Source organism: Lupinus angustifolius, unplaced genomic scaffold, assembly GCF_001865875.1.
Source record: "Lupinus angustifolius cultivar Tanjil unplaced genomic scaffold, LupAngTanjil_v1.0 Scaffold_1_922, whole genome shotgun sequence".
Taxonomy (NCBI): Eukaryota; Viridiplantae; Streptophyta; class Magnoliopsida; order Fabales; family Fabaceae; genus Lupinus; species Lupinus angustifolius.
Genome location: NW_017716239.1, coordinates 45,671 through 73,659, shown reverse-complemented (window position 1 = coordinate 73,659; position 27,989 = coordinate 45,671). Strand labels below are relative to the sequence as shown.

General features: G+C 32.9%; 1 protein-coding gene across 1 annotated transcript; it reads left to right on the top strand.

Moving 5' to 3' along the window:
• Positions 1 to 9,407: 9,407 nt before the first annotated feature.
• LOC109337064 (myb-related protein 306-like) lies at positions 9,408 to 11,322 on the top strand. Its single transcript, XM_019573935.1, has 3 exons — positions 9,408 to 9,717; positions 9,910 to 10,039; positions 10,590 to 11,322. The coding sequence occupies exons 1-3, from the start codon at positions 9,585 to 9,587 to the stop codon at positions 11,230 to 11,232; spliced, it is 906 nt and encodes a 301-aa protein (XP_019429480.1). The 5' UTR covers positions 9,408 to 9,584; the 3' UTR covers positions 11,233 to 11,322.
• Positions 11,323 to 27,989: the final 16,667 nt, after the last annotated feature.

Sequence of the window (27,989 nt, the reverse complement as noted above, 5' to 3'; positions counted from 1 at the left end):
CCCATCATCGAACTATTTCAATAATATCATAAGAGAGGCGAAGAAAAGTTATGCTAAGAGATAAAGAAATAAATTCTATTATGAAAATCTGTGGTGATTTAGACTATGGATGCACTTGTCAATTGATTTTGGCATTTTTTATTAGTTAAGAGAGTAACTGATAGATATATTTTCCTCATTCCGCACATTTTGGTGTTTAAGGTTATGCACATAATTTAAAAATATATTATATGATATATTGATTCAATAAAGTTTGACTCAAATATTCACATTTAATGCAAATTGAAAAACTAGATTTAAAAAGAAATCAAGAAACATGTGATGAAAAGACGAGTAATAAACAAGGGTATATTTAGAATGTAAGGATTTTCTAAAATATCATAAAATATGGAATAACATGGAAAAGTTAAAACATCAAATGATAGTAAATAAATGAAGTAACAAAAGTTTTAAAATGTTAATAAAAAGTCATTGCTTCTTTATTGAAAATGTCGAAAATGACATTTTCTCATTTTCAAAATTTCCAAAAATGAAGCTTATGTTTTTTGAAATATAAAATGAAAACAACAAAGCAAACATGTTTTCAGCCTCCCTGAAAATGAAAACATGAAATGATCAAAGCAAACACACCCTTAGTTGGACTTCCTTCCTCTAAGATCATGGTTTTGAAGGGGTAAGAGTTATAAATAATTGATTTTTGTTGAGAAATTCAAAACCAATTTCTCTTCTTTGTGTGATGCAAAATGAAAACTTGCGGAAGCGACAAGTGGATAAATAAAATAAGAATAATGACACTAAGAATTTTAACGTAAAAAAACCTCCTCAAAGTGAGAAAGAACAATCATAATACCTAATCTAGAAAAAGTCCCCACTATAGAAAGTAGGAATGCAATATTTGACACTCTCTCACTAAGAGGATAATACTCCATTTCATCCAGAAATGATGGAAGAAAAACTCTCTCTAGTTTCTCACTAGGAATACAAGTCTCACAGTAAGGTGGATATAAGCTCTTTCACTTTCTCTCTATGTTGTTCTTCTCACTTGCTTCTTCATCTCTTCCTCATAGGTTCCCCTTTTATAGTGAAGAGGAGGAAAACTTCATCATAATGGCATGGTGGAGTATTAATTCTAGTCATATTCTCAAGACACCTTAAAAAGGCTACTCCAACACTCTAAGCTGGACTTCATATTTTTCAAGAATTAATGAGTAATTGCAAGACGTTGGAATCTCCATCATTAAATGTATTAAAATGGATCATATACCAAAGTTCATTGGTCATGCTTCTCCATCAATTAAGTATGACTCCAAACAAATCTCTCCCTTCCTGAATTAGTTGAGGGGTATAACCAGTCTTGCACCTCTACAATAGTTTGCTAGCTTCTTGAGTGGAACTGCCTTAGTCAACATGTCAGACCAGTTTTCATCTGTATAAATTTTCTCTAGCTGCAACTCGCCATCCTCCAAAGAATTTCGCATCCATTGATAATGATAATCAATTGCATTGTCTGGGAATGAAATGTAGGATTCTTAGCTAGGTGGATTGCACTTTAGTTGTTACAATGAAAAACATATCTTTTTTTTTTTAACATGACCCAATTCATACAAGATTTTTTTCATATATTTTATCTCTTGGCTTGCTTCGGATACTACAATGTAATCTACTTCAGTTGTTGATAATACAACACATCTTTGTAACTAGGATTACCAATATACAACTACCATCTCAAAGGTAGTTAGTTAACCTAATCCTAGCCATGTAAACATCTTTGTATCCTACCAACATAGGATCTTCATTTCCAACACATAAACATCTTTTGACAGTTCTCCTCAAATATCTCAATATCCATTTTACTGCATTCTAATGCTCTTTATCAAGATTCGACAAGAATCGAACTTCAACTGCATGGCAATATCTAATCTTGTACAAATCATGGCATGAATTAGGCTTCATAGCGCAGAGGAATAAAGCATTCTGCTTTTTGCTTTTCTTTCTTCATCAATATTTGGACATTACATTGTTGTTAACTTGAAATGTCCAGCAAGGGGAATACTAATAGGCTTTGCCTTATCCATGTTGAATATCTTGAGGACTTTGTAAATATACTTCTCTTGTGATATCCATAACAAATTCTTGGAAGGATCTCTGACTATGCTTATTACAAGGATGTGTTTTGCAGGACCCAAGTCTTTCATAGTAAAATACTTTCTTAAAGCATTCTTTAAATCATCAATATTGGTCTTGTCATGCCCAATGATTAACCTATCATCAACATATAATAGTATAATAATAAAGTTTCCATCTTCATATCTTTGATGAATACACAATGATCAGGTGTTGCCTTCTTGAAACTATGTTTGATCATGGATGATTCACACTTCTTGGACCACTGGTTGGGTGCTTGCTTCAGCCATACAAACTCTTCTTCAGACCACACACTAAATGTTTGTTTCCCGATTCTTCATAACCTTCTGGTTACTCCATATAGATGTCTTCTTCGATATTTCCATGTAGGAAAGATTTTTTGAATTCAAGTTGTTCAACTTCTAAGTCTAGGTAGCTACTAGACCAAAGACCACTCTTTTGGAGGAATACTTCACCACTGGTCAGAACATCTCATCAAAATCAACGCCTTTCTTCTAATTGTATCCTTTCACAAAAATCTAAGCTTTGTACTTTGACCACGAGCTTCCTTCTTCAACTTTAAGCCTATACACTCATAATTTGTTCAAGGCATTTCTTCCTTTAGGAAACTCCACCAGGTCATAAGTATGGTTCTCATGTAAAGATTTTATCTCATCTTCCATGGCTTTAATCCATTCTTCTTTCTCAATTATTTGCATAGCTTCTGAGAAGTTTCGGGTTCACAATTGTCTGCCAATGTGATATAATCTTCTTTGAGATACTTTGAAGAAGATATTCTGCCTCTTTTGGAGGGCCTCAGATCAACTTGTATATGAAGCTTTGCTAGTTCATGTTCTTGATGCACTTGAGTATCTGCCACAATTTCATCGTGATCTAAATCTTTATTAATCTGGCTAAGATCTATCAGATGAGTGTGAGTAGGATCTACCTGTTGGTCTATTTATTCTAAACCTATCTGATGATCAGGATCATTCTATTGAGGAATATCTCCCCCTGAATCAGTACAAGCTTTGGACTTGCACTGATTTTTATTCTGAACATCTTTGGTCGTTTGTTCCTCGAAGGACACAAAATTTCTGCTTCTCACAACTTTCTTATTTATCGGATCCTATAGTTTGTACCCAAATTCATTATTTGGGGACTCAAGGTAAATGCACTCCTTGGTCTTAGCATCCAACTTCTTTCTCTCATCTTGTGGAATGTAAATGAACACTCTGCATCTGAATACTCTTAGGTGGTTGAGGATGCCTTATTCTTGTACCATAGTTCCTCTGGAACTTTTTTATTTAGGGGTCTTGAAGGTGTTCGATTTATGAAATCTACAACAGTCTTCACCACTTCACCCTAGAAAGACTTGGGGAAAATGACATCTTGTAACATGCATCTAATCTTTTCTTCAATTTTGTGCTTCATCTTTCAGCTACTCCATGTAGTTTAAGAGTTTTTGGTGGTGTCTTATCTAGTCTGATACTATAAGCCTTGAAATAAGCTTCAAATGGACCAAGTTACTCTCCACAGTTGTCTTATTTTAGACATTATACCTTCTTCCCAATCTCACGCTCCACAAGTGCATGGAACTCTTTGAATGTTGATAATACTTTATCTTTGCTTTTCAACATGTACACCCATGAAAGTGCGCATGTCAAGAGGAGCACTTTGCAAAGCTTGCCCACTATGTGTTTTGATGAGGACATTGTGTTTTGATGAGGACAATTTGAGTTTCATAAGAGCTTGAAGATCATCAACAAATCAACGTGCTTAAGCCTCAAGATTGGTATTAGACTTAGACTAGTAATGAGTTTAGGTTGAGTCTAAGGCTTAGGTAAACTCAATACATATCACATATACATAATACATTAAATCATTTTATTTTGAGATATGACATTCATAATATGTTCATGCATCATATATATACATGTTATCTGTGCATCCTAGGCATAAACTTAGTGTTGAACATGTATAAGTTAAGTGCATAACGTATTTGAGTATTGCAATTTAAAAATATACATAGAAATATGCAGTTAATCGATTAAGGTGAGTTTTAATCGATTAACATAAGTTTTTGAAAATTAGTTGGAACAGAAAACTTGGAAAACCGAACCAGTTATAATTTTGTATCTCGTTAATCGATTAACCAAGGATTTAATCGATTAACTAAGCTGCAGAATGGTTTCTTTATAAACTGCGTTTTCAGAACTCAAGTTCATTCTTGCATGTTAGATTTTAAGAAAGTTAGAGCATGTTTACGTGTTAATTGCTGCATCTACATGAAATTGCATTTGTGAGATTAGAGAAAAGAGAATTCTATGTTTTAGGATTGAGAGGCATTACATGTTTAGTTTCTCATAATTTCATCTCATATGTTCATGCATTTCTTGATGTTTTTGGAAAGATTTCATATTCTGTAAAATCTGTTTTGAACTCATGCATTATCATTTTATATGAGACATGTGTTAGAGTTGTAGAGTAAGGTCTTAATTGTTTTAATTTGAGCATTGTAAGTGCTTTAGATTACTCTATATTCTTGTTGTAAAAGGATTGGAAAATCCTAGCTGTATAGGTGTCTTACCACCAACGAGATTGAGTTGCGTCTTCATTAGCTTAGAAATCTTGATAGAAAGAATAGGTTCTTGGCTGGGGCTACACCGCAAGAAAGGTTTTCTTGGGCGGTAGGAAGGGAGTCAAACCAAGGGATAAGGTTCTTTAGTTTTCAAGAAAATGTCTAAGTGTTGTAATTGGAAGAATTTTTTGTAAAACGTTATTTCGATTATAGTGAAGAAAAATGTCCCAGATCAGACGGGGGGCCTGGATGTAGTTTGCAAGTGGACCCGCAAACGAACCAGGATAAAAACCTTGTTGCACACTTTTCTTTCCCTACTCTCTTTATTGCTTTAATCGATTACTTTGTATAGTTGTATTAGCTGTAATAATCTATTTCTATATTGTACTGTTGTAACTCTGATATATCTGTTAGCTCTATATATTTGCTTTGATCTCAGTTGCTTGTCGTACAAGAAACTGAATCTGTTTGTGCGATCTGAGCTGTTTTAATCGACTAAAAAGTTGCAGTTAATCGATTATTCTTTCTGTGTTAATCGATTAAACTAGGGGTTTTTCAGCATTATATGTTGTTTGTGAAAAGCGGATACTTTGACCGCTACACCTATTCAACCCCACTTCTTGGTGTATTTTAGCCACTGATACCTAACAACCCATACTCTTCTCGAGTGCTCATCTATGAATGTGACAAAGTAATAGGCTCCTCCAAGGGATCTTTTTGATTGTGCAGGAACATCTGAATGCATCAACTCAAGTACTTCATCTCTCCATTAGGGATTGTATGATCTATGAAAACAAACTATATATTGTTTACCATAAAGACAATAAATACATAAATATAAGATTTGATCTTTTATACATGAATTGTAGTCTTTGGCAAGCATCTGAAGTGCCTTCTCACTCTTGTGCCCCAATCCTCTATGCCAAAGATCTTTGGAGTCGATAGCAACATTTGTTTCTCTAAAAGAAAATTTTCCTTACATAATATATGAAGATCCTTCCTTTGAGCCTCTAGCAATGAATAGGTTGCCTTTTTCTAGGTTCCACTTTCCAGTACCAAAGTGGCTTACAATACCAACATCATCCAACTTACCCATTGAGATAGGATTGAGAGACATATTTAGGACATGTCTCACCTCTTTCAGTACAAGCTTGCCTCATGTGTCTGTTAGCAACATGATATCACCAATTCCTACAATCTTCCTTGTAATATGGTTTCCTATTTTCACAGTACCATAAGAGCATCCACAACAACGAACAAAATCTTCATTCTTATTTGGGTCTCATACATTATTTTATAATTTAATACAACTTACCATGAAATAAGAACAACGTCTAATTTTTCTCCATAATGACAAACATCATTCTTATTCTTATTTGGATCCCATAACATCTACCTTTTTCCACAATATTTACCTCTCTTCTCACAATTTCTTGGCTAAGAACAAACAAGAATTGTTCTTATTTAAGAACAAAAATCAAGAAATAAGATTGACAGAGTGGAGAATAGAGTAAGAATATTCTTATTGCATTTATAACAAGCTTAAGAACAACCATTATGGTTGCTCTAATCACCATTCTCGTAGTTTATGAAGAAACCTTAATATGGACTTACATGAAAAAAGGCACTAGAAATAACGATCCAAGAACAATCACCATTTGCAACGTTTAGGTAATTGTCTTTCCCAATGAGGAGAACATAATCGTCTGTGGTGACGACTATGGTAAGCATATGATCATTCTTCCTTTGATCAACTAAATCTTCATGGACATTTCTTGCTTTCTAGTCTCTCTTTAGGGACATGTATTCAGATCTCTTATGCCCTTTCTTTACTATAATAATTGCATGTTACTAACCTCGTATAAGATTGAATGTGACCTCTGAATTTGCTTTTGCTTCTTCTACGAGATATGTTTCTCCCATGAGTTTCACTTCTTCCATGTCTCTCCATAATATTTTCTTCAAAATGGAAGGATGTATTTCGTTCTTTCCTTCTACATTCTTCATTTAGTAGACAAACTGAAATAATATCCATTGAGACCTTCCCATCTAGGACTGAGTTGTTGAGTGTGACCAGCAATGTATCCCAACTTTTAGGCAACAAACTCAATAACATAAGTACTTGCAGCTGATCATCTATCTTTGTTAATTGATTGACAAGATCCTTAAATGAATTCAAATGCTCTATCATGTTGTGGTCATCTCTATAGTCAAGTTTCATCAGCCTTCTGGAAAGATATGCTTTATTTCTGGGAGTTTTCTTTTTAATCATAGATTCAAGTTTCGGCCACAACTCATAAGCATTTGTATATGTAGGCACATGCTCAAATAAACTTCTATCAATATACTTCTAAATCATTGCAACAAAGTTTTGATTCGAAAGCTCCCAATCTTTGTCAGACCTACCTTGTGGCGTTTTTTTGGCGAGAAATAGACTCGTACATATCCATGCAGAATAAGTGATCCTCCATCATTGTATTCTAATAGAATTAGCTTTCAGTTGTTAACTTGAACATGTCTCCATCAAATGAGAAATTATCGGCTCCTTCTATCTTGGATTACACAAGCTAATTTCCCTTAATGAACCTGGGAGCTCAGAAGCCACTATTGAGAAATTCAGAACCAATTTCCCTCATATATGTGATGTAAAATGGACACTTGCGAAAAGGGGCTAGTGGATAAATAAAACAATGAATAGTAGAAGAATGACATCAAGAATTTTAAAGTGCAAAAACCTCCTTAAAGTAAGAAGGAAACAACCACGGGACCTAGTCCAGAAAAAGTCTCCATTATAGAAAGTAAGATTACAACATTTGACTACCTCACTAAGAGGATAACACTCAATCTCACCCTAAAAGAATGAAATACAAACTCCCTCTAATATCTCACTAGGAATACAAGTCTCACACTAGGGTGGATATAAACTCTCTCACTTTCCTTCTAGGTTGCTCTTCTCACTTGCTTGTTTATCTCTTTCTTAACAAGTTCCATTTATATAGTGAAGGTGAGGAAGACTTTAGCATAAAATCATAGTGGATTATTAACTCTAATCATACTTTCAAGACATCTTGAAAATGTTACCCCAATTTATAAATTGGACTCTATATTCTTCAAAAATCAATGAGTAATTCCAAGATTTTGGAATGACCATCATTCCATGTATTCAACAGATCATCTATCAAGATTCATTCGTCATGTTTCATTATCAATTAAGAAGGATTTCCAAAAATCAATGAGTGATTTTCGAGGTGATGACGATCGTTCATGGACCAATAATCATGTCATAGATTTCTATCTCCAAAGACATAAAAATCGAGGCAAGCATATAAGAAACATACATGGTATGAATATAAATGAGCTAAGTAGTGCCAAACACTTAGACTTCCTTTGGTAGAATGGAAATATAAGAGAAAGAGAATGAGATGAGAGAAGTTGAAGAGAAATAACATCTTTGTATCCTTTGGTTTAGAGGAGAGTTTAAGGAAAGAGAATAAAAATGGGTTGGGACCCATAAAATTTCTTTCTCCACCCATGTGAGGAGAAAATGGGAGGGGAAGATGGATCAAAATCTGTTGTCCTAAACCATATCTCGGATCAATGATATTAAAACAAAAATAGAAAAACAATGAATATTTAAATTTCTTAATTGACATGACATGTTTTCATTGTTCCGGGACATGGTTTGGGACAACAAATCCTTGTCCGAGAAAAGTGGGAGAGAAAAAACATTTCTTTCTCTTAGTTTTCTATACATCCAAACAATACTAAAATCCATTTTATTTTTTATTTCTTTCTCTCTTTTCACTACCTCTCACGTATTTCTCTCTTTTTACTTTCTTCTATCCGACCAAAGAAAGCATTAAAATGCCTGACTTGGGCTACTCAAGCTTCACTTGTTTATATAAATGAGCCCACTCTAAATATTGAGTTTATCTTGTTTAAAAATTAACACTAAATTTGAGTTTGGCTGACATAGCTCATGTAAAGATTTTTTTGAATGTTTACCTATATCAAATTACTTGCTAAATTATTCCTATCTTTATTATCATCTCAAATTACAATTAGAAAGTAGAAGAAGACACAAAGATAGAAATAAAAAAATGTAATCTTACATTAATAAATCATAAAATATTAATGCATAATCCGCAACATCCCGATTTGGCACATTACAAAGCGAAAATTTAGACTAATTTTTACACTTAAAGGAATTAAAAGGTTGTCAATAGTTTTCACAAAATAAATTAATATAATCTAATATATATAAATCAGTTCGTACAAGCCGATTCATTCGAAAAACTAGTGAACTTGTAAGATACAATAAGTATATTAATCATGTAATCATATTAGTCAAAACTAGTCTTACCAGACGGTTTTCAGTTGAATTATAGAAGCATAGGTGAATTTTGGATAATGGAAAACACATGTCACACTTTTGATGTCTTACTAACCTAATCAAAAAGTGATACATAATTAAAAAATAATAATAATAAAAAATATATTTTTATATTATTTGATAGAATATAATTGACTTGAATATTAAGATAAAAAATTTCTCGGACATGATAAATGTTCACGTTTCACGTTTGCAAGGCATGAATAAATGCTCTTGCTCTCTCTTGTGATTTCTTGTCTTGTGTATATCTATATAGACTATGTGTATGCTTAACATGATAGACATAACAGCCCTGGTTGTATAGACACTTGTCTCTGCATTTCTAATAGAACTAGTGTCTCATTGAGAGTCTATAAATATAAAAATATAAGTAGACCCAAGCAACCCTTTTCTCAGAAACCTTCCTTCAGAAAAAAACTCTTAGAGAACTCATACAGAATCAAGCTAGCTAGATACATATATCATTTCATTTCCGAGACATAGAAAATGGGGAGACCACCTTGCTGTGACAAAATTGGGATTAAGAAAGGGCCCTGGACTCCAGAAGAAGATATCATTTTGATCTCATACATTCAAGAACATGGACCAGGGAATTGGAGATCAATCCCTACCAATGCAGGTAACAACACTTAAAAGGGAATTTTAGAACATATAATTATTCAATCTTTTATAAATGTTTTCATTTCTATGGTTATAGCCTTTCTGAGTTATGTTAATTATTTAAACTTGGGGGAAAAACATATTTTATGGAAATAATAACTGGGAATCATGTCATACTTTTAATTATATGCCGTTGAATTTTCCTTTTCAGGTCTAAAGAGATGCAGTAAGAGCTGCAGACTTAGATGGACTAACTATCTTCGACCTGGTATCAAACGAGGTAACTTCACTAATCATGAGGAGAAAATGATAATCCACCTTCAAGCGCTTCTAGGTAACAGGTAATAGATAGTCTTCCATTTTTCTTGTGATGCTCATCATTTCATCTCGCACAATGAAAAGAATAGTCTAGCTGTGAGATGTTAACATCATAAAACCAATTTATAATAAAAGGAGTAGTCCAATAGTTATTTAAATCATATATAAAAGAATATAATAAGAAAGAGTTACTACCGGACACTAATTCTATATAGATATCCGCTGGAGTGCTGGTGGTTTATTTATTTGTCTCATACAATATTTTCTAAATTTGTGAATAATTTACAGTTCAAATTAAAGCAAGGATCCTCCTAATATTTTGATCTATAAATTCTCACAATACTAAATAAAATAAATATTAGATGAAAGAAAAGATGCCTTATTTTAGAAATATAAAAAACATGTCTTCCTTTCTTGAATTAATATTAGGAGAATCTCTATCATTTTTCATTAAAATGATCTTTGGTAAAATACAAACTAAAATAGGATGTTGGAATTTGTGTATATTTTGATAATAGATGTTTTTTAATTAAGTTTCTGACATGAGCCATAAATTTTATACAATGGTAGCAGATGGGCTGCTATAGCTTCCTATCTTCCACAAAGGACAGACAATGATATAAAAAACTATTGGAATACCAATTTGAAGAAAAAGTTGAAGAATCAAAATGGTTATCACAAAAAAGGAGACTCTTCCAATTATTCACAGCAAAAGGGTCAATGGGAGAAAAAACTTCAAACAAATATCCACATGGCCAAACAAGCCTTATATGAGGCATTATCCATTGACAAACCAAGCCCTGCATCCAATGCCACACCAGCAAAACAAGCATCTTCCTATGCATCCAGCACTGAAAACATAGCCAAATTGCTCCAAAATTGGATGAAGAAATCACCAAACTCATCAGGAAATTCCTTCAGCAATATGGTGACAACAGGATCTAGTTCTAGTGAAGGAGCACAGAGCAGTACTATTACATGCACACCACATGATCAAGCTTTTGACTCTGTCTTGAGCTACAATGATGTTTACCAATCTGACAATCAATGTAAAACTGAGTGTGGTTGCTTCCAATATGAAAACAAACAATACTTGGAGAGACAAGTCCCTCTCACGGTGCTGGAAAAGTGGCTTTTTGATGATGGAGAAGTTCAATACCATGACGAAAATCTAATGAACATTTCACTGGAGGAAAGTACAACTGGTTTGTTTTAGAAAGCTGTTAGCTTAACTGTATATTTGGGTTCCCTTGTTTTTTTTTTCTTTTTCTTCTTCTTTGTGCATTTGACTTCTGTTTAAATGTGTTGCTAAATGCTAATGGAATATTGTCGATCCCATAAGGAAGATATATAGCCTCCTCTTAGTCTACATAGAAAAAGTATACATTACAAAAAGGATAATAGTACATAAAAGGTAAAATTATCATATCATAAAAAAAATCCCTTTTTTGTGTGCCTTTCCCCGTTACAAAACTACATCTCTAATTATGCTATCTGCTATATAATTAGAGTGGAATTCATGTGTGCACTTATCAAATGGAAATTAACAAATTATAATTTATATATCCAAGCTCAGAAGCCAACTTAATTTTCTTTCCCATTTTGTCTATCATTTCTTTATAAGTATGGTTTCTTAGTAAAAAAATTGTTCATATTCCAATGTCATAATAATTTGAAGAGAAAAAGATTTATGCAGATATAGTAGATATAGTGTAAGAGTTTTTTATACTATGATTATATCATCCACTATTCATTCTTAATTATTATTAATTTTTAAATAAAAGTAATACAAATAAATAATGGATTATATATGATTATATATAAATCTTTATACTTTATATTACACTCTATTTTTTAACCCACTTTGATTTCATTGGGAAAATTCCTGTTTTTTGTTTTCCCTTCTACCAGTAATTATTTTTATTGCTTTAAAAAATACCCTTCATCATACATATTTAAAGAAGAGAAGTATTTTGTGTATAAATAAGGTTGTAAAACTTAATGGTCAGCTTCCATTTTTCGGAAAAGAAACCGATGTCCCAACAAAAGAGAATAGTATGAGTGGCTGGATCATTGTTCATAAAAATAAGGAGCAAATTAAGCCTTTAGCAGAGAAAAATGGCATGCTTAGGGATAACGTAACATAACTGAAAATCATGGACTTGTAAGATAACCACAAAGGAATAGATCCTAATTCTAAATTTAATTGTTGTTCAAGCCACTATATTTATGCACAATAATTGCATGTTGCTATGTATTCTATCTCCACGATACTTAAAGCAACACATGCATATTTCTTACAAAACCAAGAGACTAAGGCATTTACTTGGATTTGATAAGTATCACTACTATTTTTTCTCTCAGTTTTGCAACCAACAAAATCTAAAATTAAATACTCAACCAAGTTATATATAAATCACTTAGGATACCATAACTCAACATCTCTTGTTCCTTTTAAATATTTCATGTTTCTTTTTACAGCAACGAGATGTGACTCTTTAAGTTTTGATTGACATCATGCACATAAACATATACTAAACATGATATAAGTTCTACTAGGAATAAGATAAAGAAGGAAACTAGTCATACCTTGATATTTTGTTATATCAACGGATTTTCAAGCCTCATCACTATCAGTAAATGTATTTGATACCATAGGAGTGTCAATAACTTCCCATTCGTCCATCTCAAATATTTTCATCAAATCCTTGCACTATTTTGACTTAATGGCAAAAATATCATCCTTCATTTGTTTCATATGAGTTCCTAGAAATTAATTCAACTTTCAACATGAACATTTCAAATTTTCCTTGCATCATTTTACCAAATTCACTATACAAGTCATCATTAGTAGAACCAAAAATAATATCATCTACATAAATTTGAACAAGTAAAAGTATGATGATTTATTTTTTTTATAAAAAGTGCAGTGTCGAACTTTCCTTTAACATAACCCTTTTAACCTAGAAAATTTGTTAACTAGTGATACCAGGCCCTAGGATCTTGTTTTAGGCCATAAAGCGTTTTCTTAAGCTTATATACATAAGAGGGTTGTTTATAATCCACAAAACCTAGAGATTAAATTGTTCAACATATACCTCTTCTTGTATATAATCATCCAGAAATAGACTCTTTACATCCATTTGATATAATTGAAAATTTAAAGAACATGTATATGCAAGAAAGAGTCTAATAGCCTCAAGTCTAGCCACGAGAGAGAATCTTTCATCAAAATTGATTCCCTCATCTTAGTTATAGCCTTAGGCTACTAGTCTAGCCTTGTTTCAAATAATAATGACATTTTCATCTGATTTATTTCTGAAAACCTATCAAGTTCCTATGACTTCCCTATTTTTAGGTCTAGGAACAAGTCCCCAAACCTCATTTCTCTCTAATTGGTTGGGCTCTTCTTGCATTGCAAGAACCCAATGCTCATCATCAATAGCATCATTTATCTTAGATGGTTCAAATAGAGAGATAAATGTCATACTTAAACAAACATCATGTAAATTAAGACAAGTAAAAACTCTCTTATTTATATCACCAATTATATTGTCGATAAGATGATATCTATGATTTCTTTATTCTTTGGGGAAATCAGAATGTCCATGCTCTTCTATTGTGATAGATTGTCCTTGATTTTCATTTGCTCCAAGTTACATGATTTTTCAATAATGAGAACTTCTCCTTGAGATGTGCTTGGTAAATCATCATAAAAAAGAACGTTGTCCTTCTTGGAGGGGTTAGTTTCATCAAATGATATATGCATAGATTCTTCAGTGGTTAATGTTCTCTTTATTAAAAATTACATATCATTTGCTAGTAAGAGAATAACCAAGAAAAATACCTTCATCAACTTTAGCATCAAATTTACCAAGATTGTCTTTACCATTATTATGAGCAAATTAATTACAACAAAAAAATATGCAAATGAGAAACATTGGCGTTTCTACCTTTGTAAATTTCATAGGGGTTTTGTTGAGAATATGTCTGATTAAAACACGATTGGAACCATAACAAATCGTACCAACTACATTTGCTCAAAAATAGTAGGTGCTAGTTCTTCCAAAGACATTTTTTCTCTCTACAAGACCATTCTTTGTGGTGTTCTAGGAGTTGAGAAATTGTATGTGATTTCATACTCATCAAAAAATTCCTCAAATAAAACATTTTGAAATTCTCCCCCATGATCACTTCTAATAGTAGTGATATTTATAGATTTTTATTTTGGAATCTTTTAGCATATTTGTAAAAAGGCATGAAAAGCCTCATTTTTGTGAACAAAAGATAGAGTCTAAGTGAATCTAGAAAAATTGTCTAATATTAGAAGAGTATAGTAGTTGCCACCAAAACTCTTGTCCTAAAAGGACCAAACAAATCCATGTGCAACAATTGTAATGGTCTATCAGAAGACTCTATGTGATTAGGTTTGAAATATACTTTAATTTGCATACCCTTTTGACATGCATCACATAATTTATCTTTCACAAATTTCATTTTGGGTAAGCCAACTACTAGTTCTTTCTCAATCAACTTACTCAAATGGTCCACATGAACGTGTGCAATTCTCTTATGCTATAACCGTGCATCATTATTATTGATTAAAAGACACTTAACTTTCATGGAAATATCATTTAATACAATCATATAAATATTGTTTATCTTTTTTCCTATGAGTTTAGTGTCTTTTGATACCTTATCCTCAATGATGCATTTGTCAGGTAGAAAGCCACATGTAAGCCTTTCTTACATAGTTGACTGATGCTTAACAAATTGTGCTTGATGCTTTCAACATAGAGTACTCCTTCTATGGTAGTAGAATATGGCTTTCTATCAAGACCTACTCCAAGTATTATGCCTTTGTTTTAACCCTACAGGTGATGAACCCTTTGTTCCTTAGTGTAAGGACTAAACATTGTACTTGTCATCGGTGATATGCTTAAAAGAACCACTATTCGTATTCCACATTTAATTGGCAACTTCCAAGCATTCCTGCAAAACAATTAAATAATATTATTAGGTACTCAATTTGATTTGGGTCCTATAGGGTTAGAACCTTTCTCTACTCATTTATATTAGTGAGATTCTACACAAATCTTTTTAATATAACAAGATTTTGGGTGTATGAACTATATTTTTGCAATAGAAGCAAGTGGATTGATGCATATGGCTGTTTGAATAGCCAAGACCTCTTCGGTCACTTGTATGTCTTTGGACTTTCAACATTATGTCTACTCTTATTTATCCCATCAAGTTATTGAATTAATGCTGAAACTTTTATTTCAAGAGGAGTGCAATTTGGACACTTGCTTGTCTTAAAATTCAAATCTTAAAATTTGGACACTTTTAAGAAATCCAAATCTTTTCTTAAAATTCTATTATGGTTTTCCAAAACAATAATTTCATTTTTCTATTCTAGAAATAGCTTTGAAAGTTTAACATGTTCACTATGAAGATCATTCAAAGTAAATTGAAGTTCATTAAAAGTAGGTTTATTTAAGGTTTTAGATTCACTTACCTCATCGTCATATTGAAATGGCAAATAGTCAAAGGATGCCATTATAATCGACCTACGAAGTTTTGATGAAGACAAGATCTTACATGGAAGCTTGAAGAGTTGGACATCTCAATAAACAACATACCAAGAGCTCAAGGTCATTGTCATAGAATCTAAGATTGCTTTTTTCATTCTAGAGTCCTAAGATGATTGCCTAGTATTGAGTCTTAGGATAGGTAAACCCAAGATGGAAGTGTCTCACAAAGACTCTAAAATAAAATCACATAAAATGAGGCATAACATCAACATATAAATATATGATAATTAACACTAATGCATTTGCATTTAGCATACATGATTTTATGCATGAAGGTTTAATCATTTCTAAAATCATGATTACATGATCATTCATCATATAGAGTGTTTACCATTTAAAATTGAAAAACCCTTTTTAACGATTTTAATCGATTAACCAGTGTGTAATTGATTAAGTCCTGGTGAAATCCTTAATCGATTAAGGAAAGTCATAATCGATTTAATGGAGTTACAGTAGCTAACCTCCCATAATCTATGTTTATTAATCGATTAACTAATCTTTTAATCGATTAAGCCATAACTGAAAAATCTGTTTTCAAAAACCAGTTAATTGATTAACATGACAATTTAATCGATTAATATCTGTTATATCAGTTATGAGCTAATTCTGTTATTTTGAAACAGATTCCATTCTGATTTTTAAAACAGTTAACTCTTCACCTTCATTGAGCAAGAATCGAAAAAATCTATGAGAATCAAAGATTCATTTTCCTAAAAGGTTTCAAAGCTATCTTGATGTATCTTTGAGTTTTCTTACATGAGCTTCAAGAGTGAAAAGAGAGAATAGAGAGAAAAGAGAGAAAATCTTTTCATTGTGAAAAACCATTTTTCATTCAATTGAAAACACTCCTTGCATGATTTCATAATTAGGTCTCAGGGCTGTGTTTGTGAGATCTTTCTGTCAATGGTGATTAGAGCCGAATTTAGAGTTGTAATATGCACAGTCTAGTGTGCAAGTTAACTCAACAAAAGTTCTAAAATTTGAGGAGAATTCTCGTGATGTGTGGTATCATCGCAGGTTGAGACTTAGGAGTCTTCATTAGATAGAAAATCTTGATTCGAGTAAGAGTTTCGGCTGGGGCCAAATTGCGCGAACAGTGTGGTATCCAAGTAGGCGTAGATAAGGGGTCAAACCGGGATTTGTGGCTCATCAGTTTCAAGAAGGAAGTTTCAGCCTCGTTGTATTGGAAGTTTGGTTGTAAATTACATTTCTGATTAATGAAGAAAAATCTCTCAGATCAACCGGGAGGCCTGGAAGTAGTTTGCAGTGGACCGCAAATGAACCATGATAAAAATCCTCGAGAAAATTTTCTCTATCCCCATCTCTTTATAATTATGTGTTTATTGCCTTCTATTTCGATTATATTACTGTGATTAATTGCTTGCTGTGTTGTTCTGTTGTTAGTCAAGAATCAATCTTAGGATAGTAAAGGTCAAGAATTATCACGGTTTTTATGAAGCGAGAAAACTAATTTTCAAAGTAAAAGAATCAGGATAATCGATTAACGTTATGATAATAATCGATTAAGTGATCTGTCTTTAATCAATTAACCATGTTGATAATCGATTAATTGTAACAGCTTTTTATTTTGTGCAAATATCGGAAAAGCGGGATTGGTGATCCGCGTCACTTATTCACCCCCTTCTAGGTGTAATCATACCTTATTAGTAACCAACACATATGATTGATGAGATGACATCAAGGTCATGTGTGCTTGCTCCTCATTCTTGGATTCTAAGTTGGAACTTCTATCGTTGTCTAACCAAGCGATGTATGATATTCTTCTTGAAAGGATTTTTCTTCATTGTTAGGCAACCTACATTGGTGTGGCCAGGCTTGCCACACAGAACAAGTGAAATTTGACCTGATGTAGAAGCCTCATGACTTCTAGTGAATATTTTGGTTGGACCAATTTTAGCAGTCTTGTTTCTTTCAGAAACTTGCTAAAAAATTTCGGAAGCATATTCATATCCTCCATGCCTTCATTGTCAGTTTCATCTCTAGATGTCTCACATGTATCTACCTTTGCTTTCAAGGAAATGTTCTTGTTGTTCCTTGTGTTGTTCGAGTTTGCTTCACTCCAACTCGTGTTCCTACAATTTCCCAAATAAAGCAGCCAAAGACATTTTTGATAAACTTTTATTTTCTGAAATGACTGTCACTTTTGGTTGCCATGTTTTGGTTAGTGACCTAATAACTTTTAGGTTGAGGTCACTATTTTATAGTACTTTTCCTAGAGCGATCATGTGGTTGGTCAATTGGGTGAACCTTTTCTAGAGATCAAGAATTTTCTCCTCAGGTTTCCTTCTAAACATCTCATACTCTTGAGAAAGAGTATTGAGTCTAGATTGTTTCACTTATTTGGTTCCTTCATGAGTGGTGTCTAAGGTATCCCACATCTTCTTGGCAGACTTATAATTTGATACCCTAAAGAACTCATCTATACCTAAGGCTAAGGTAAGTATATTTTTGGCCTTAAGATCATATTAAATCTTCTTCTTATTATCAACCTTCCAGACTATTTTTTGGTTTTTATTTCCTCACACCATTGACCACTACAAAAAGGGTATATGGTCTTTCCTCAATTGTATTCCATATATCAAGATCCTGAGACTCTATAAAGATTCTCATTCAGATCTTCCAAAATTTGTAACACTCTCCTACAAAAATTTTAGGACGATTAATGTTGGAATCTTCTCCCAAAAGGTCTTTGAATCCATATTAAAGTATAGGATCTTTGGAACAAATTAACGAACCTATGCTTGATAAGTGCCAAAAATACCTAATTTTCATACACTTTTCATGGCACTTATCCTATGCAAATCATTCAAAATCAACTTAGTTCAACACATCTTAGATAAATTGTCATATTGTGGTTGTATATTTTTTACCACCTTTTTCCAAATATTTGTGTGAAGTTTCTAGGAAAAATAGAAGAGAAGAAAACAAATCAAGAAATAGACAAGCAAGTTGGTGTCCACATAAGCCATTTTTTATGCACACATGGCAAGCTAAGTGCTTGACCACAAGCGTGGACCAACAACATGAACATGCTCACTAAGCAGCCTGGCGTGGACAATAAGCACCGCCCAACTAACCTAGCACCAACTTGGCTCGGTCAGACACAAGCCTTACATGATCAGACTCAAGCATGATATAAGCCAACCTGCTGAAATAGGTAATTGAGTGTGCACCTTCGGACTGCCCAGCTGGAACCACACACCTAGTCAGAATAGGACAAGTTGCTTAATTAGGAAGCTCAGCAAGGACACCTAAGCAGCCAGGCTGGACCTAACAAGGAGTCAACTTGACTTAGCCACCAAGCAACTTTGATGTCATGCATGACCTCACTTGACAAGCCTCTGAGCACTTTTCAGAGTAGCTAACAATAGTCTGATCAAGTAGCTCACAACTAGTTTTGGTGAGTCAACACCAAACAGTTGACTAAGCTGTTTGGTCATGGACCAAACCCATGTTGAAGGGTTTGGTGCGCTCAACGTGGATCAGGAGGGGGCCAGGCGGGTTGCCTATAAATAGATGCCCTCTCCCACTCTACAAAGGCATTTAATTCACATTCCATTCAAAATTCACTTCAATACACATTCGTCTTCTTCACTTCTTGTCTCTAGAAATTCTGGTCACAATTCTAAGCTTGTTCTAGGTAAATTCTTGTAATTGTTTCTTAGAATTCAAGAGGAGAAAAGGAGAGGTCAAATGTGATACAAAAATATAATTTTGTAATCTCATTTGGGTCCAAAAGCATATCATCCATCGATTGATGGCTTATGCTCCTATACATTGATATGGATTATGGTGTAATTTTATTTCTTTTTCTCATTTGTAATTCAAGTTATTATTTTTGGTTAAGTTGTGATTCTTATTGAAGTTCTTATTGAAGTTCTTATTGCGGTTTTAGCTTGGGCACCTAAAACTTGATTTAAAGATTCAAAAAATGTTTCTTCTTAAAGTGTTGACAAGTGAACTAAAAAGTATAACCTACACATTATTTCACTTGCCATATAAAGCATCTATTTTAAGCAACTTATGTGCATGGCTAAATAATGTTAATGGAGCCTGAAGTAGGGTGTGACAACCTACTCTGACGAGTGACACTTAACTATTATTTAGTTTATTACATAAGGTGTGAAAATCATCTTATCATACTAGGACACTAGATGAAGGATTTAGAATTGGTGTCGGAATTAACCGAAAGTATAACACATAACTTGTAATGTTTTTCAAAATCGGTTTCAAATCAATTTTATTCTCAAGAATTTGTGAATAGTAGTTTATGTTTCCTTGTTAATATTTTTATGCAACATAACTTAAAAATCATCACGAAAGTTGTTAATCATTATTTTTCTATAATATGCCTATATAATTTTCTTCTAATACAATTCCATTTGGTTCGACAAAACCCTATATTTATACTACAATTGAATCTTGGAAAGAGATGCAAGTGTAACATAGTAAAGTGTTGACTTATAAATTTTATTTGTTGAATAAAAGATTCCTAAAAGCATAAGTTCAAACGAATTCATGGTTTGTAACTTTGTACGTAGGAATAATATACAAAAGAGTACAATCCAATCAATGGATTGTTACTTAACAAATAAAGAGTGTCGAATAATAATCTAACCACTAACATTTACTTTCTGCCAATTACTTCCTGCCCTAACATTTACTCTCTAGCATTTACATTCTGTAACTAACATTTACTTTCAGTCATCACATTTTCGCAACTAACATTTATTTATTCCTTTATTCTTTATTCTTTATACTAACCCTTCGAAATAAGTGGCACAATTAACTTGTAAATTTATTATTTTTTTCATTTTATTCTTTGGTACCAACCTTTCATAAGAAATGGTATGACTAACTTAATAAAATGAGACCAACCTTTAGGGTATGGTTAAAAGGAACCCGAAAATGAGGTACATAAATAAAGACATCAAATAAATAAATTGTTCATCACCACTCTAAAATAAAATAAACTTGCAACAACTAGGAAAACTCTTCAACAAAGTGATACGTTTTGTTGTTGAGGGGGGAATTCTTGGCTTAGTGAAATCTCTCATTTCAACAAATTGGCGCTACTGTCTGGGAATTGCTTTTTAGAAAAATTTTTATATAGTATATTATATCATTAATAAGTGTGCATAAAATTTCTTTTTACTTTGTGTACAAATTTGAATTTTTAATTTGTATAAAAATTTAAATTACAAAAACTTTGTAAATTCATATCTTTTGTACTAATCTCTTCCTTGGAAATATATAGAAGTCTTTATGTGTATGAATTGTAGGAATAAACAGATATAGTTCTTTTTCGATCCAAAATTAGAAAAAACCTTGAGAAAAAAGAAGAAAGCACAGAAAAAAGTGAGACAAGCCCAATCTATTCCAAAGGTAGCATATCCATCAATGGCTAACAATCGACAGGATGTTGATGGTTCATGAGCTGAAAGCCAACTCACTGCTAAGGGTTTTGTCAGCTTAAACCCAAGAAACATGATCAGAATAGGGAGGCATGCTGGTAATCAAAAGCCTCCTGAAATGAAGTATGGATTAGTACAACTCATGTACACAAATCCTTTTGTTGGGCTAGATCATGAAGATTCCTACGACCATGTGACTAAGTTCGATGAACTAGTCAGGACTGCCGGGATATTTGAGGAAGAAGAGGAATTTGTATTTCTTAGGCTTTTTTCATTGACTCTCATTGGGAGAGCCAATGAGTGGTTCTTGGATTTACCTCCACATATCCAAAATAACTGGCATCTGGTGGAGGAAAACTTCATGAATAGACTCTTTTCGCCAGGGAAGTATATGAATATGAAGACTGCCATATCCACTTTTGTGCAACCAGCGAATGAAATCCTTTGTGAATCATGGGACAAATTCAAGTCTATGTTGATGAAATGCCCTAATCACGGGTTTGTTGTGCAAACCTAAATCCATATTTTCATCAATGGGTTACAACAACATCATAAGTGAATTTTAAATGCAACTGCGAGTGGACAGCTGTTGAAAAAGCCCCCGCAAGAGGCCATTAACATCATCGAGTCCATGGCCCTAAATGATAAGAGGAGCCAACATCAGAGAGGACCCCCATCAAGGAGAGGTGAAATCTTGGAACTAAGTCCAACAGATGTTATGAGCTCAACATAAACTGCTTCAACAACAATTAGATGAAGTATCTCAGAAGCTTAATGATCTACCTAGACAGATCAGAGAGTCTTCAAAGAAGCAAGTTTATATATGCGACCAATATACTGATGATCATGATATGGGCTAGTGCCAGACTCAGACTGAGGAAGTCCAATTTGTCAACAATCCTCCAAGGCAAAATTTCCAGAACAAATACCCAAGGGGAGGAGATCAGTTTCAAGGGAACCAACCATGGAGGCAGGACAATCCTCAGAAACCACCATTCTATCCTATACCCAATCAATATGAACACCCTACCCAAGATAATAATGTTAAACTGGAGGACACTCTGAATCAATTCATGCAAATGACAATGTCCAACTAGAAAAACACAAATGCTTCCCTTAGGAATATGGAAATTCAAATTGGGTAGTTGGCCAAACAATTGGCTGAAAATCAGAAATCAACATTTTCTGCCAACACGAAAGTCAATCCAATGGTGCATTGCAATGCTATCTTACGGGGTGAATCTAGCTCAGTTGAGCAGTAAGATGGGGATGGTGGAAAAATCTAGACTTTTTGTAGGTAACATGCGTGAAGCTATGACAGTAAAGAAGCGCTTACTGGGAGGCAACCCAGTCCGTTTTGGAAATATATATAAATATGTTTTTCTCATTAAATTTCTTTTTACATAATCTTTAATTTCAAATTTTTTAAGGAGAAAATTGAAAAACATTATTTTGGTCCATAAAAACAATTTTTGAAAATAAAATAAAAGAGGAAAGTGAGTAAAACATTTTTTAGGGTCAAAATGGGCTAACTTGTGAGCCAACACGACCCAACATGGGCCAAGCCAAACAAGTCAAAGTTGACCGGTGCGCCTGGCGGGGCTGGTAAGCGCCCAACGCACCAACTAGATCCACATGGGAAAAAATATTGAAAAGAGGATTTCCCTTATCCTCTTATCCTTATTGAAATTCCACCCTATTTAAACCCCCCTTGACCGAAAATTCACTTTCAACCTCATTTTGAAAAACCAAAATAAATCTCTCTAACAACTCTCCTAAAAAATGCTTCTCTTTTCTTCAATGTTTCAAGTTGCAAGCATGTAAGTATCATCCCCTTCAAAGCTTTAATATTCTTTGTTCTTCTTGAAACCCTTTTTGATTTGGGAAATTTTTAAACATCAAAATTAAAAAAATTCAAAAAGATTCGAAGTAAATCTCCAAATCAAAAGGTTTCAAAAAAATTATATTCTTGGAAAATTTTAAAGAACACATGTGATTTTTGAATCTCCTTAAGCTTTCATGAGTATTTGTGTTGAAGGTATGCTGAATATCAATGGAATATTGTGCATGTGAAAATTTTGTCTTAAAAAGTTTGAAGTTTGAATTTTTTTTTTTAGACTTTTTCTCCAACATAAATTTGAGTGATTCATAAAATTTGTGACCAAACATGCCTAGACATGAATCATTCATGATTATGGAAAAGCAAACTTTCTAAGGTCTTGGTTTCTCACAAAGTATTTGAAAAAAAATAACTCAATCAAGTGGCAACAACGTGTAGAAATTTGAGGAAGTTTTTGAGCCAAACTTTTGTTTTAAAATGGCAAATTCCAACCACATTAAAATCTTTTCGTGGCTGAAAATTTTATGCTTTGGCTTAAAAACTCATCTAAAAAATTTCTTAAAGGAGAAAAAGTTTATACATGCATAAAAATTTGAAATCTTACGTTGTATGAACTTTATATTGTATCCTCACTTTTTCATGTACCAAACTCTTGGGAAATCTATTTTGATGTGTTAATAAGATTTTGGGGCTGTTTTAGAAAATATAATCCAACCAAAGATGTTGAAATTTTTTACTTAGCCACTTTTTATGAACATGTGATTTTTGCTTGCTTGATTGAAAAAGTATGATGTTGGGGCTGTTTTGATAATATTAAAAACATCTTAAATTTAGCAAACCATAGTCACAACTTGAACATTAAAATGAGCCAAAAAGTGTGAGAAAAAATTATAGGTACCAAGAAGTATAACTTCTTTGATTTTACCTTTACTTATCACTAACCTATGTAGGTACCAAGAAGTTCCCGGGTCTTATGGAGAAAACATGGAACTCAAAATCGAGGTCAACACCTATTATGTCCAATCACATTGCAAAGAAAGAAGCTTGGCCTGATTTGAGGAAGAAATTTGGAGATGTGGGTTCCTCTTCTCAACTACTACGTAGGAGGGCAAGTAATGCCACTTCAGAAGCAATTGTTGAAGAACAACATTTCCAAAACTAACCACAAATTGCTTGCTTTCGTGGAGTTACTAGCGTGTATAGAGAAGCTTTCAAAGCATATATGACTCTCATCCAAATTTCCTAGGTGGAACCTATGAGGAGTTTGTTGCTAACACTCAATGGCCGGAAGGGAGGTCACAAGGCCTTCCTGAAGATGAAGAGGATTGAGAAAAGCAACAAAGTCGGTTTTCTCTTAACTTTAATTTTATGCATTTGATTGTTTGCAAAACTATTTCCTTATTTTCGTACCCTAAACTTTCATATTTGCTTCCTCTTTTTTAATTTTATTTGGAATTATGTTCTGTGATTTAAATTGTTTGCAAATATTCGTTTGTTAGTTTAGTTATGTTTAATTTTCCATATTCATCAAAACATCTTTTTTCAAAAAACAAATTTCTTCATTGGCTTGTGGACAAGCCACCATTTAAGGAAGGGGAACATGGTTGATGAATATGTGAAAATTATGATTTTTTTTTTTTGTAGAATGTACATTTATTTAGAAAGTAATTTGATTGTCCATAAAAACTCAAAACAAAATTAAAAATGAATTATATTTGCTAAACGAAATAAATCAACAAAGGTTACATGGTAAAAAACAAAAATTGTTAAGGCATATTTTTAAGCTTTCATTGAACAAAATGAGATATAAGCCTTAATTTTTTCTGAAAAAATCACATAATGTCATAACAAGAAAATTTCGTGCAAATGGAATTCTAAATTTATGTAACATGATTTTTGCAAACAATTTTTCAAAACAAAAGTGTAAATCCAAACCAAGTGAGGGAGTGAGTCAAACACATGTGAAAAAGAGTAAAAAGAAAAATATTGCATTTCTTTACAAAAAATATTTATTTGGTAGGCTCGACTTCTTGAAAAATATTTTTTCAATCTCTTTATAAAAGTTGTTAATAAATGAAAAAAAAGAGCCAAGGTTCAAATGCTAAGAGGTTGGAAAAAGAAATGTGGAAAAATTGAAAATTGAAAATTGAGCTTTGGTAGGCTCGGCTTCATTAAAAAATTGAAATTTTTTGCTCTCTTGAAAGAAATTTGATTATCCATGAAAAACCATGATTATTTCAATGCCTAGCCTCATTACATCCAAAAACAAGTCTTTAGTGATCCTTGATTGAATATGCAATTTAAGAGAATAGGTAAGACAATGACCAAATTGATATCACTACATTCAAATTGTTGAATATTGAGTGAAACACTTACATTCATTGAAAAGTTCTATCTTTAAACTTGTGTGACAACAAGCACTTTTTTATTGGAAATTATTTGCTTTGATTTTGTTACACAATTTTTGATGAACATAAGCATGAAAATTAGTGTTTGAAGCATTATGTATGAATTTCATAAATCTTGAAAAATCTCATTGAAAATGTTTGAGCATGCTTAAGCAAAATCTGAAATCATGTCTATTTGATCATAAAAACATTAGTCGATGTAATTCGGATGTGCTTTACCATTTGTTTGAGGACAAACAAAGTCTTAAGTTGAGGGGATTTGATAAGTGCCAAAAATACCTATTTTACATACACTTTTCATGGCACTTATTCTATGCAAGTCATGCAAAACCATCTTAATTCAACACTTTTTAGATAAATTGTCATATTGTGGTTGTATATTTTTGTCCACCTCTTTTCCAAATCTTTGTGTGAAGTTTCTAGGAAAAATTGAAGAGAAGAATGAGAAGATCACTTGCTATGAGTGTGGGAAGGTAGGACACATGAAGTTCTCATCGCCAACCTATCTCAAAAAGGGTTTTAGAACGACAAGAAAGAATCAATTGACATCAAGGCTAATAAAGCCTACATCATTTGGAGTGTACCCGAAGAATAAGTCACTTCAAGCACCTCAGATGATGAAAAATCGGTCAAACTACGCCTAATGATGCAAAATCATAATTCTTGCGAAACAAGCAAGCAAGGCAACTCGAGTGAGGTTAGTATTTCCAATTCTAATTATGACTCCGATGATTTCGCACATATTATGTTTTATATGGTACTTATGTAAAATTACGTGAAGAGCTTCAAAAGTTAGCAAAAAACAATGATGATAGAAAAAGAGTAATTCCCATTCATGAGAAGAAAATTTTAGAAATGCAGAAATTTATTGATGAACTTCAGCTCCAAAATGAAACATTATATCTCATTTATACTAACTCTACATGTGATTGTGCTTCTAAAATGACTATGATACCCTTTTGTGAAAAATGTCCATTTTTGGAAAAGAGAATGCATGTTTAAAAGAAAAAGTTGTTAATTTCTCTATGGGTAGTAATAACTTAGATAACTTGTTTGAACAACAAATAAATGTTTGTAATAGATTCGGGTTAAGATACATGCATGCTAAAAGGAGATCATATAAGAAACATGTTGATTTTTCAAAATTTTCATATCCTAGATCATCTACTTGTTTTTATTTTGGTTTGTATGGTCATACTACAAATTCTTGTCAAATTAGATTGTATAGTGTACCCAAAGGACAATATATATGGAATGAAAAAGGAAACGATCCAAAGAAAACTAACACTAAGGGACCCAAGGCTATTTGGGTACCTAAAACAAGTAAGTGAATGTCGTTTTGTATGTGCGCCAAAGTACATTTGGACATCAATGGTACTTGGACAGCAGGTGTTCTAGACACATGATGGATAATAAGTTCAACTTTATTAAGCTTTCACCTAAGGAGAAAAGTCATGTCACATATGGTGATAACAATCAAGGCAAGATACTTAGAGTTGGAAAGATTACTAATGCTTCAAATAATCATTGAAAATGTGCTATATGTGGAAGGTTGAGAGCATAATCTTCTAAGCATTAGCCAATTATGCGATAAATGTAATAAGGTAATCTTTGACTGCAGGTGCTGCATTATTAAAAGTGATATTGGTCATAGGACAAATAACATATATATGGTTGATTTGGATGATATCACCTCCTTATTTTCAAAATGCTTAATTTCAAAATAGGATGATCTTTGGATTTGGCATAGGCGGTATGCTTATATCCATTTCGATCATTTGAACAAGTTAGCTACAAAGGACTTAGTAATCCGTCCACCTAAACTCAAGTTTAAAACGGAAGAAACTTGTGACTCTTGCTGCAAATGCAAACAAGTCAAAAGTTCTTTCTCTTCTAAAAGCATGATATCCACAACAAGACAATTAGAGTTACTTCATGTGGACTTGTTTGGACCATCTCAAAAAATGATACTAAAAAGTGATACTTTCAAAACTTTTAAGAGGCATGCCAAGCTAATCCAAAATCAAATGAATCATAAAATTGTGACCATAAGAAGTGATCATGGTGGTGAATTTGAAAACCACAAGTTTGATAAGTTTTGCGAGAAATATGGTAGTAAACACCAAGTACTTTTGGAGGATATGATTCATATCGCTTGTTATGTTATCAATAGAATACTTTTGAGGCATATTCTTAAGAGAACCCCCTATGAACTCTTTAAAGGCCGAAAACCAAATATTTCTCATTTTCATGCTTTTGTATGCAAGTGCTTTATTTGAAACAATGGAAAAGAACTTTTAAGTAAATTTGATTCAAAAGTTGATTTAGGAATATTTCTTGGTTATTCTAAAAATAGCAAAGCTTATAGGGTCTTTAATAAAACAATAATGACAGTAGAAGAGTCTATACATATTGTATTTGATGAGTCTTCTGCAAAAGAGGAGAAAGGTATGGTTGATGCTCAGTTAGGTACTCTGGAAGATGCATATTTGAAAGATCAAGAATCTGAAAAAGTGATGCAAGAAGATCAAGAATCAAGTTAAGAATAGGAAAGAATGCCACAAGCTTGGAAGACAAAGAAATATCACTTTATCGATAACATAATAGGTGACATTTCTAAGGGAGTGGTAACCCGTAATTCTTTGCGCAATATTTGTAATTTCTCTCCATTTATTTCTCAAATTGAGCCTAAGACT